The following is a 12,298-nucleotide window of genomic DNA, read 5'->3' on the forward strand; positions in this document are numbered from 1 at the left end:
TTGCAAATGTTGTGCCATTCAAGAAGGGCAGCAGAGATGACCCAGGTATTAAAGACAAGTGAGCCTTATGTCTGTAGGAACGTTTTGGAAAGGGTTACAAGAGAGAGGAATTATAATCATCTAGCAAGCAACAATTTGACTGGATATGGTCAACATGGTTTCGTCAAGGGCAGGTCGTGTCTCTCAAACCTCATTGAGTTTTTTGAGAAGGTGACCAGGTGGATGAGGGCAGGGCATTTGACATGGTGTACATGGACTTCAGTAAAGCCTTTGATAAGGTTCCAAATGGTAGGCGTTTGGAGAAAATGTGGAGGCATGGGATTGAGGGTGATTTAGCAGTTTGGATTAGAAACTGTCTTTCTGTAAGAAGGCAGCGAGTGGCGATTGATGGAAAATCTTCAACCTTGATTCTGATTACTAGTGGTGTGCCACAAGGATCTGTTTTGGGACCACTGCTGTTTGTCATTTTTATTAATGACTTGATTGCAGGCAGAGATGGATGGGTTAGTAAATTTGCAGATGCCACTAAAGTTGGTGAAGTGGTGGACAGTGGAAGAATGTTGCAGATTGTAGGGGGACGTGGATAAACTGCAGAATTGGGCTGAGAGGTGGCTAATGGTGTTCAGTGCAGCTAAATGTGAGGTGATTCACTTCGGGACGAATAACAGGAAGGCAGAATACTGGGGCAGTGGAAAGATTCTTGGTAGTTTGGAAGTGCAGAAGGATCTTGGAGTCCATGTACACAGATCCCCTGAAAGTTGCCACCCAGGTTGATAGTGTTGTTAAGAAGGCATCCAGTGTGTTAGGTATTATTGGGAGAGGGATTGAGTTCCAGAGCCATGGTATCATGCTGCAACAGTACAAAACAGTAGTGCGGCCACACTTGGAGTATTGTGTACAGTTCTGGTCACCACATTACAGGAAGAATGTGGAAGCATTGGAAAAGTTGCAGTGGAGATTTACCAGGATATTGCCTGGTCTGGAGGAAAGGCTGAGGGACTTGGGTCTGTTCTTGTTGGAGAGAAGATGGCTAAGAGGGGATTTAATAGAGACATACAAGATGATCAGAAGATTAGAGAGCCTTTTTCCTAGGATGATATCGACTTGTATGAGGGGGTGTAGCTACAAATTGAGGGGCGATACACTTAAGACAGATGTCAGAGGCAGGTGCTTTACTCAGAGTGGTAAGGGCGTGGAATGCCCTGCCTGCCGATGTGGTTAACTCAGCCACATTAGGACATTCAAACGGTCCTTGGATAAGCACATGGATGATGATGGGATCTTGTAGGGGGATGGGCTTGGATTAGTTCACAAGTTGGTGCAACATCAAAGGCCGAAGGTCCTGTTTTGTGCAGTATTGTTCTATATTCTATCACCGTGATCACATTTGAATCAAGTTGCTTGATGGGCGTTAACAACAAGTAGATGGTCCTGAACAGCAAAGCAGAAACGGGAGGTCAGTTCAGCATTCAGGAGATGGTGACCAGAACTCCAATTGTACCTGTCTACTATTGTCACTCGGGGTCTGAACTCTCTCTCAAACAACTCCACACTGAATTGTGCACCAGTATCATATTGTTACAACACTGTGATTAACGTAGTCACCCTCATCAATGCCGTTGTTTTGCTGTTTGTGGTTCATTTAACCCAGTTGAACTCTAGGACTGGTGAAACCACATGTATGCAATACGAGGAAAGATGCTTTCTTTGAAATCTCTTCTGTCACTTCAAGCAACTCCTAAATGCCACTCAGCTATTGAAAACTGTTGGCCTACCTATGAACCATGATTCCCCTTGCCCCTGAGGTTCATTTCACAGTCTGTTGCCATTGACAGTTGAGACTCAGGGTTAGGGATGTGTTTAATAGAAGCTACAAGTTTTAAATGTGCAAGTAAGCGTTGCTCCCTGTTAAAGCTCCGTAAAGATTGTGGTGCTAATAAAATCCAACCTTGCAGTCATACTGCAGGCAGGGCCATATTGCTCTTATACAGTTCTGAGCTCCCTCAGTTCTGACAAGGGATTGTTTTCTCCAGTCCTTCAGATATCTCTCACTTTCTTGGAAATTAATGTGTTTTGATTAGTTCTTCCATAAGATATAGGACACTGATGGGGTACGGGCTGTCACCGCCAAGGGCAGCATTTGTTGCCCTTCCCTAGTTTTGGCCCAGCTGCACCAGTTCAGAGGACCAGTCAAATGATTATTGATGTGGATCTGAAGTCACATAAGGCCCAGACTAGGGAAGAATGATAAGTTTCCTTCCCAAAAGGATGTCCATGAATCATGCTAGTCTCTATATCAGAATTTCATGGTTATCATTACTTGGAAAGCAATGGCCTGGGGGTGTTATTGCTGAACTAGTGTTATTGCTGAATTTCATGGTTATCATTACTTGGAAAGCAATGGCCTGGGGGTGTTATTGCTGAACTAGTAATTCAGACACCCAAGTTCAAATCTTGCCAGTTAAGAGTCTAATGATGATCCTTTGCCAATTGTCAGCAAAACTCCTCTGGATCACTCATGTCCTTTCGGGAGAGAAACTGCCATCTTTACCTGGTCTGGCCTACAGTTGACTCCAGACCCACAGCAATGTGGTTGACTCTTAACTGCCCTCTGAGCAATTAAGAATGGCCAATAAATGGTGGTCTAGTCAATGACACCTTCATCCCATGAATGAATTTTAAATATTGATTTATTTATTAAGTTGTGTTCCACCATTCCTAATTGGAGGAATTTGAACTTGTCAAATTTTTCTTCAAGGAATGTAAGGCCAACATTTATTGCCAATTAGTAAGAACTTTGAGCAAGTGGTGATGAGCTGCACTATTGAACTGCTGCAATCCATGGGTGTTGATAGACCCACAGTTCTATGTGGAAGGGAACTCGATCATTTTGACTCTGTAACGGTGAAGAACTGGTGATGTAATTCAAAGTCAGGATGGTGTGTGGCTTGGAGGAGAGATGTAATCCTTCTGAACTTTCTGTCCTAACAGGACAGCGATTCCAACTCCTCCTATCTCCACAGAGCCCAGGTCTCTTATCCCTGGCACCAGTGTCCAAAATCCCCTCTTTGCTGATTTTAGATTTTGGGCAAGAGATTCAGGGGCAGTGTTGGGAAGAATCCCCCCCCCCCCCCCCCCCCCCCCCCCACATTAAGTGATAACCTGGAACTTGCCACCTACAAAGTTGACTTTTAACAGCCCTTTGGGCAATTAGGGGTGGCTAATAAATGCTGGCCTAAGCCAGTGATATCCACATCCCGTCAATTTAAAAATCGCTAAGTATTAATTAGTGAAAATGGACATGACTGTTTTCAAAATGAAATTGGACAACCACTCTGAGCAAACAAACGTGGACTCCAGGGGCAGAGCAGTTAAAGGACTGACTGGATTGTTCCACGGAGAGTTGGCAGGTACATGAAGAGCTGAATGACTACTTCCTGTGCTCTGAATTATGCTGTGACCTTGACACCCTTCCAAAAGAATTTTGCCCAGAATTCAGGAGAATGTTTGAGCTTGAGGCCTAACCAGTGATCCATAATAATTTAGTGCAACTCCCTTGCTTCTACCTTTTATCTCCTCTATTGAGAAGGTAGAGAATCCACATAACTTTATCAACTTCCTCTGCCATCTTTAGTGTATGTTCATTTCCTAGTCACTCAATTTTAACCACCTCCCAGCATTAAAACCGTACTGCTTAATTATATTTCCTTAGAAAACGCTACTTTGCAAGGTGTTTCTCTGTGATAGCTACATTGAGTGGTACGGTGGTTAGCACTGCTGCCTCACAGTGCCAGAGACCCGGGTTCGATTCCCGCCTCAGGCGACTGACTGTGTGGAGTTTGCACGTTCTCCCCGTGTCTGCGTGGGTTTCCTCCGGGTGCTCCGGTTTCCTCCCACAGTCCAAAGATGTGCAGTTCAGGTGAATTGTCCATGCTAAATTGCCTGTAGCGTTAGGTAAGGGGTAAAATGTAAGAGTTGCGCTTTGGTGGGTCGTTGTGGACTTGTTGGGCTGAAGGGCCTGTTTCCACACTGTAATGTAATCTAATCTAATCTAATTTCTGTCCAGTCTTCATATTGGAAATATGAGTGCTGTACCTAGCTTTTGAAATGTTTGATGGAAAACATTTAAAGGGCCAGTTTTGCCTCTTTATTTATGAGATTATTCTTTCATACCTGAGTTTTATAATTGAGTGCGGTTACTTGCAGAATTATATGCCAGAATAATGTATTTTATCATTGGCTTCTCCCCTTCCCCTCAGCAATCTGTACTAGTCCAGTCATGGGTTTACAAATTATGCTGCGGCTGATATGTGTTATGATGCATGTGTTTTGTTGGTTCCTGGTTCACAGTTTGAGCGAACTGAAGTACAACTATGTTGCTATCCTTGGCTCCTACTAACATTGCATTCTTAACATCATAGGCACTGCTCGACTTCCAGAAATCGGGGAGAAGGCAATTAAGCTCAAACCTTTCATCAGGAAGTCATTGGAATCCATAGTCAAGTACCTGGGTAAGCAATCGCACGTACAATCTAGTTCACTAACTTATGACTCATGTACCAAGTTTCATCTGTACAAACTTCACTGGGAAGTGGTGGCATTGTGTTTATATCACTAGATAATTTAAATTCAACTGTAGCAAACTATTAATTAACCTGCACCTGTGGGACCAGGAGTGTACCACTTGATCAGGAGTTCCTTCCAGTCAATGTAAAAACATGCACAGCATAATAGAAATGTAATGCAGGGAGTATATGCATTGCTTGTTATACCTTATTTGCAGCATAAATCTCTTGAATAGTAATGCAACCTTTTGCCTGAAATACAACTTAATGGCAGAGAGCCTTCTTACTCAAACTCTTAACTGACTACTCCAACATCGTGGAGATCATGATAATGCAGTAAACTTCCTGTATTTCAGGTGTATAATTTTTACTGGTTTATCAAAAGTGCCAGTTTATAAGATGTTGTTGAAATGAAGTTTGCTGTAATAAAATCTGGAATTGAAACTAGTCTCAGTAAACCCAACTTGTCCTTTTAGGAATCCTACATGTGACTTGAGACCCACAGTAATGTGGTTGACTCTTAACTGCCCCCTGAAATGACTTTGCAAGTTTATTTGAAGGACATGTAGGGATGGGCAACATGTTAATCTTGTCAACACGTCCACATCCCATAAGTACATAATTGAGTTGATCATGACGCAGTGTGTAATCTGTCACGAGCAGATAGTAATGGGAACTGAAGGTTGGACAAATGGTTCACATCCAGGAACCATGTGTCTCACCACAGGAAAATGATGTGGAGATGCCGTTGTTGAACTGGAGTGGACAAAGTCAGAAGCTACACAACATCAGTTTATAGTCCCAACAGGTTTATTTGAAATCTCAGGTTTTCGGAGCACTGCTTACCTGATGAAGGAGCAGCACTCCAAAGGCTTGTGATTTCAAATAAACCTGTTGGACTATAACCTGGTATCATGTGACTTCTGACTTTGCCCACCGCATAACGACAGGTTGACTGTATTCTTCCCATTGGCAATAATGTCCTACTCAAATTTGTTTAAGCATCATAATCCAATTTCTCCAGCAATTGCCTATAGCAAAAAAAAAACAAACCCCTAGTTCAGCCAAGACTCCTGAGTACTTCCTTCATTTTCTGTTTCAGATTTCCAATATCTACAGAAGGGTTTTGCTTCTAATTAGGGGAAATATCAGCCAGGTGTTCTGTTTGGTATTGTCTGACCGTCTTACTCATGAAGTGGCTAACACTCTGGTGTGATGCAGAAATTGTACAGCAGGCAAAACCTGTACTTGCTGGGGTTGTAACTGAATACATTATAAAACATGTTCCTTTTTACCCTGCAGAACTCCATCCACCTGTTAAGACTGTTCCCAGTCTGCCTGTACATTCAGGCAGTGTGACTCCTGCCAAGATGCCCCCTGTCTTAAACCATGGTTCTCCAACTATTCTGGGCAAGCGAGGATACGAGCAGCACAATGGCATTGATGGTCAGTATATCGTACAGAATAAGCGGGTATCTGGGCAGCTCAAGTACCCACTTCGGCAGTCCTTAGCTGTAGTTCCTGAGAACATCCTTTGTGCTGTAAACACGAAGCTGGTGATTATCAGAGTTGTAGTGATGGGCATGTGGGACGTGAGATCTCCTTAACAGTAACCTGTTCACGCTGACTTCAGACCAAAGATTGTGACTTGGGTGCCCAGCTTGAGGCTCTCGACTGTTGAGCTGAAATGATTCCCATTTCTTGAATCGGAATACACACTTTCACTTGAGTTGACACGATGTCAATATCCCAACAGTCCTCCCATTCATGCTTCTCAGTTTGCCGACAACTCATGTTGCAGCTCAAACTGCGTGAAGTGCTTGTGTGACTGAGAAGCTCCAGCTCATATGGACGAGTTTACAGATAGTTCGCCCTTGCTCACTTCAGTTCGGTCATGTGTCAGCTTAACTGTATGTGGTATTCTATAATGTTCTTCATTACTGTCTGTTGGTCCTTGTTTACCAGGCACTATGAAGAAACGTCTGTTGATGCCGTTTAGGGGTAAGACAATCGCGCAGTCGTGCTCACGGCTGCATGCTCATCGTGAGTGCTTTGTGTTGTTGCTCCCCTTGCAAACCACCCCCTACCCCTTCCGGCTTTGATAACCTCCAAAACAGCCTCCTGCTCATGGCATTCATTTGCTAATCAGCTTGAGAACTCCAAAATACCATTGAGGCTACTGCTGGATCTTGTGAAGGGCATGTTGAATGACTGATATTTCCACCTGAGTTTATGCAGTGAGACCTTCGTGAAATATGTGGGAACAAATTCCTTCTGCATTCAGGAGCACGTGGTTAGAGTATGTATTTCCACTCACGAGTACTGTGTGCTGCTCCCCAGTTTCAATAGGTCCAAGCAGCCTTAACTAAATTCTAGAAAGAGTTGTTTCTTTGAGGTGTTATTTGTACTGTGCTTTGAACAATGAGCATCATACCTGATTGACTCCTTTTCCAGGTCACTTTTACAGTGTTCATGCTCTAGAATAAGCACCCACTGTTCTAGAGTTGAGAAGGAGCTGGCAGAGGGTGGAAGTGAAGGGTCTGAGATTGGCAGATTACAGGCTCAGCCTGTCCTTGTACCAGAGTTCCTGCAATAAAACTTCAGTCACAAGGATCTTGCACAGCCTAGAAATATTGGTCTAATGTCTGCGCTGCACTCTTGAGCACTGTTCGGCAGAATAGCTAATAGTGAAGTGGGTGATCACTTACACAGAGCAGTTGATGCTTGTCCAGTCCAGCACAATAAGTAAGGAACATTCCTGGTAATTGCCAGGCCACAGGGGAGAATTTGCTCTCCCCTGGCTGGTCTAGGCAAATGGGATACTGAGCACTGTAAACCAGAAAGTTTCTGGTTCTGTCCTACTTTGTGCTGCAATAACTAGTCAGAAGAGGCTAGTGAGGTGCTGCAATTGGTCTGGATAAGCTGGGATCAGGATTGGCCAGAGTTTCTGCTCATGGCCTCTGTCCAGTGCTCAATCAGGACAGTCCTTTAAGAGTACCTGAAACAAAGGCTGGATCAGCACAGCTTAGCTATTCATGCCCAATGTCCTTTTCTCACTGGGCTGGCTCTTTGGGTGAACTGGCTCAGTAGGGATGAGTTGTTGTCAGCTTCCTGATGTCTGTGGAACTAATTATATAGTCAACCAGAATCTTCACCATAAAGAATAGGAGGCTGGCAAGATCAGAATCAAGCTTCACACATGGACTCTGTCTTGCAGTAGATGCTGGGGTGGCTGGGGATGGATTTGCAGACCTGAAGCTATTCAGATTTTGGCAGTGATGGTGAGGGGTTGAGAGAATTATGGCTGCTTTTTAAATTAATCTTCGCCTGGCTCTTTGAGGTGGTTTGTGGATGTTTTGGAGTGTTATCGGTTTGCCATACACCTGGCTTATGCCTCACTTGTTTTCTCAGATCTGTGACCCATTATGTGTACAACAATAGAAGCTGCAAGGCAGTTATATGATTCAGTGGCACCAGTCCTCATGATTTATGCAACTGCTTTTAACTGCCTTGCTGTTTATTATTGTGTGTGTAATGTATACCATGCAGTGACTTTGCTATTCAAATCTTTTTAATGAAGTGGGCACCATCTCCCCCACTCTTTGCAAATCACACGATGACCTTGGCAGTGGAGATGTGAAGGACAGTTGCCTGAAAATCACAGAAGTATATGTTGGTCACTGTATTGTATGTGTTAGTGCAAATTCCTGCTTGGTTGTCATCTTGTGTCTGTTAGCTGGTTGTTATCCTGAGTTTGAAAGAAATGTACTGTATTTTGATTTAAGAATGACTTAACTCAATTTGGGCAGCTCATTGTTGCATAAGGTAGGCCATTGTCCATCAATTCAGCAACTCCTCTTTCTTCAACATCTGACTGCCTCTTCCATCATTGTGCTGTTTTCATCTGATTCTTCCTGCAAGTTTTGAGGGTCAGCATCAAGGAGCGCAGATCATGCGTCTTGGTTCAAGTTAATCTCTATTCTGCTCCAACCTCAAAACATGGTCCTTCACTGTACCAGTGACGTCTCCTCAATGTCCTGTGTCTGTTTGGGGTGAAATTGACAATTTGGAGTGATTTGTGCTTTGAGCCATTGGTTCATCTCACGTGGGATCCTTCCAGCCAAGGAGGTTTCATTTATATTTGTCAAGACTGACCTTGACCCATATCTCAGGGTTGACCGTTAGCACTTAACCCCCTGCTCTGACACTCAGCCCTACTGAAATATCGAGCAATTTCCTGGCCAGCATAAAATTTATCGAACAGTAAGGTATTTGAAGCTTGTACAAGATGATTATTTGGGGAGTCAACAGTGAGCTTTCCAGCTCCCTTTAGTACTGTGGGATCTGTGCATGCTATAATCTTATGGTGTGTAGTGCAGCATACACTGGGTTGTTTTTATCTGGCGCACACTTGTAGAATCAGCACAATGCAGCTATCCCACTGCCACCCCATATCTCACCTCAGGAGAGCTGGAACCTTTTTGAAACCAATCTGCACAGATTGGGCTCTGACTTGAAAAGTAGAGACGGTCAGTGAATGAATGGGGTGGATAAGTAAGTGACACCTGCTTTGTATATCATCACTGCCAATCCTTTTCAACAGCCACTTGTTCCAGCTGTCCAAGGGTGATGTATCTCAGAATGGTGTCCCATTTCACAGCCCATCTTTGAGACTGGAATCAGCCTTTTGCTTCAAGGCCGTTTGTTAGAGGAGCGGGAATTTCTCAGTTCAAAGCTAGATGGTAGTCTTTGTGGAAATGTGGGGAATTCTTTTGGGACTGTTGCTGTAGCTGGCAGCTGTACTACGTAATTGGGTCTTCACTTATTGGGGGTGATTGAGAATATTGGTGGGAGTTCATTAGTTGGGCATAATTGGTGCCTTCTCAGTTCTACTTGATATAAATCCCAGTTTGGGAATTTACTAACTCCACACGGAAAGCTATTAGCCTGACCTGATCAAACTCCACAATATAGTAAAGTTTAAAAACTCATGTGATGCACTTTTTCTTCAAGGAATTAATGAGAATTGAATAATTCAGTAACTGTCTGACAGTGAGCGTTAACTCCAGGACTTCAGTGTGAGACTCAGCCTCTTGAATTTCAGTTCAGAAGTTTTGTTGAAATAAATTGAAAAATAAAAAAAAAAATGGCTGGCAAGTTGTACGTGTATGGAATGAGCTGCCAGAGGAAGTGGTGGAGGCTGGTACAATTGTAACATTTAAGAGGCATCTGGATGGGTATGTGAATAGGAAGGGTTTGGAGGGACATGGGCCGGGTGCTGGCAGGTGGGACTAGATTGGGTTGGGATATCTGGTCGGGATGGATGGGTTGGACCGAAGGGTCTGTTTCCATGCTGTACATCTCTATGACTCTGAGGGGAAGGGGAATGAGAAATGTGCTGTGTGGTTAAGGTGAGCTGAGAATCCAGGCAGTAGTCCATGGATCTGAAACTTGCAGTGCTAGTGAGATTGTGCAGTTGTTAACCTGATGAGTACAACAAACCAGAGGAGGTGGGGACTGAAGTCCAATTAAAAGACAATTCAAAGAGTTTTCATTCCTTAGTACCTAATTACAGTTGATAGTTACCCTCCACTTTGCAGGAGAAAAACTTGCTCTTTCCCCTGCATCCCCTCCCCATGTCTGCCATGGTGACTGTCCCTTGTGTTCAGAGATCTCAAGCTCAAGCTCCCCATCATTTTAGGCAGTTGTGGGATGGTTTGTTTCCTGCCACATTCCACAAGAGTGGTGTTTGAACCTTGCATCAACTTTATTATTATCTCTCAATACAATAAACTTCTTACCACATTTTACTGTCTCTCTATCCAATTTCAGCAATGACCTATTGACACACCTATCCCAACCCTGGTGCTGCTCTGTTTCCTGCCTCTCTGTTTGGAGATGTGATACCTCAGTATTCTGAAAATAAGCCCTTGTGTACAAAGTTCACTGTTGGATGTAATCTGAAGCTCTGGGGATGCTTTTCCCTGTTCTCCTCTTCTGCATTTAATTTCATAAGCACGACTTGCCATTGGGTGTCTCACCATGGATTGAGAAGTACGTCGAGACTGATGCTGTTCATTTGCAGTCAGCATAATTGCTATTTACAGCCAAGCAATCAGGAGAATTCATCCCAGTGATGTCCCCTCGTGTAAGCCCTGAGTATCAATTCCACACAGACCCAGTGACACAGCTTGAAGGGGATGTCCTTGCTTCCTGCCTCAACCAGGGAGCAAACCTGCGACCTATCTCAGAAGAGGTCTGTGCCTGAACTCCAGTACATTGTTTTCACACACATCATCTTTGGTGAGCTCCAGGGGTAATGAAAACTGCTGTGTGATCTCTGGGTGTTCAACTCAGCAAAACAAGCAAGACACGTCAGAATAGGCAATCTGTCAGCGTGGCGTTGTCATTTATTATGAATTTGATCGTTAGCACTGAGGCTTGGGTATTCAAACACACTTCATGATAAGAATGTCCATTAGAGCCTGGATGCAAGGTCTTTGAGGTGAGGAAGATTCAGTCACACACATCAGACTGGTTTTCCCAGAGGCTGTATGACTATTTTACCATGGACCCGTGCATGTGTGAGAGAGAGTCTGCAAACAGAGTGGGGAATTGTACATCCTTCTGTAATCATCAAACACTCTACTGATTCTGGTTTTCTTTTATGTTTAGCAAATCATGGACAAGTGAGACAAATGGTAAGTTTTTTTTTAAACAAGTGATGCATCTCTTAATTTGTACAGTTTTTCATTTCTTGTGGTAATGAGAGGAATTCCACTTGAGGCACTGTCACCATAGAAAACTCTCAGACATGATGAGTACTGACAAATGTAAGTGCCTTAACCACCCCAGACTTCAGTATGCTCATTCCTATTGTATCCAGTGGAGTATAGGGGTAGAATAATTCCAAATCATAAGAATTGTGCAGCCAGTCAACTCCTCATCTGGAAAATCCCCAACGTTGAGGAAATTAAAGGTAATGAATATGGGGAGAGGAGAAGTACTGGAGAAACTTGAAGGACTAAAACCAGCCATTCCCCGGACCAGAGAGCCTGCATGTTAGCATTTCTCAAGAGGTAGTGGATACACCATGATTTTCTGTAATTCTCTCATTTCCAGCGTAGTCCCAGCAGATTAGAATTTAACAAATGTAGCACCACCTTTTGAGAAAGGAGGGAGAGAGAAAACTGGAAACTACAGGTCACTTAGCGTGACATCTGTCAAAAGGAAAGAACTGGGCTCTATTAACAATGCCTTAATAATGTACTTACGACCCCAAACTATGATTAGAGCAAATCAAATTTTTTTTATATAGGCATAGCTGTTTGGCAAATTTGAGCTTTTGAATACGTAACTAATGGGATGGATAAAGGGGAAACCAGTCGATATCCTGGGCTTAGATTTTCAAGTCTTATTCACCTAAGGTACAAATAAGAACTAATGGAGCTGGGATGGTATACAGTATTGGCACAGATGAAACATTTGGTTAATGAACAGCAAGCAGTAGGAACAATAGGGGTATCTTCAAGTTGGTGAGCTGTAATGGAGTGGTGCAACGGTCAGTTCTGGGGCCTCCGTATTTACAATCCATGTTCGTGACTTAGTCGAAGACATCTAAAGTATTATGTGCAAGCTTGCTGATGTTAGAAAGCTGGATGGCAATATAGCCTGCAATTAGGACCAGGGGAGGCTGCGAAGAGAAACGAATTGAGTGGACAAAATAATCATCA

General features: G+C 43.5%; 1 protein-coding gene across 2 annotated transcripts in view; it reads left to right on the forward strand.

Annotated features, from left to right (window-relative positions):
• Positions 1-12,298, forward strand: part of LOC140454467 (metastasis-associated protein MTA1-like) — a 113,661-nt gene that overhangs the window by 95,310 nt on the left and 6,053 nt on the right. The window contains exons 16-19 of one of the 2 annotated variants that reach the window (XM_072549230.1): positions 4,422-4,511; positions 5,868-6,011; positions 6,531-6,566; positions 11,241-11,266. In XM_072549230.1, the coding sequence (XP_072405331.1) occupies positions 4,422-4,511; positions 5,868-6,011; positions 6,531-6,566; positions 11,241-11,266 (296 nt within the window). Of the gene's footprint in view, positions 1-4,421; positions 4,512-5,867; positions 6,012-6,530; positions 6,609-11,240; positions 11,267-12,298 lie in introns of both variants that reach the window. The other variant, XM_072549231.1, reaches the window with a different exon arrangement.

Source organism: Chiloscyllium punctatum, chromosome 29, assembly GCF_047496795.1.
Source record: "Chiloscyllium punctatum isolate Juve2018m chromosome 29, sChiPun1.3, whole genome shotgun sequence".
Taxonomy (NCBI): domain Eukaryota; kingdom Metazoa; phylum Chordata; class Chondrichthyes; order Orectolobiformes; family Hemiscylliidae; genus Chiloscyllium; species Chiloscyllium punctatum.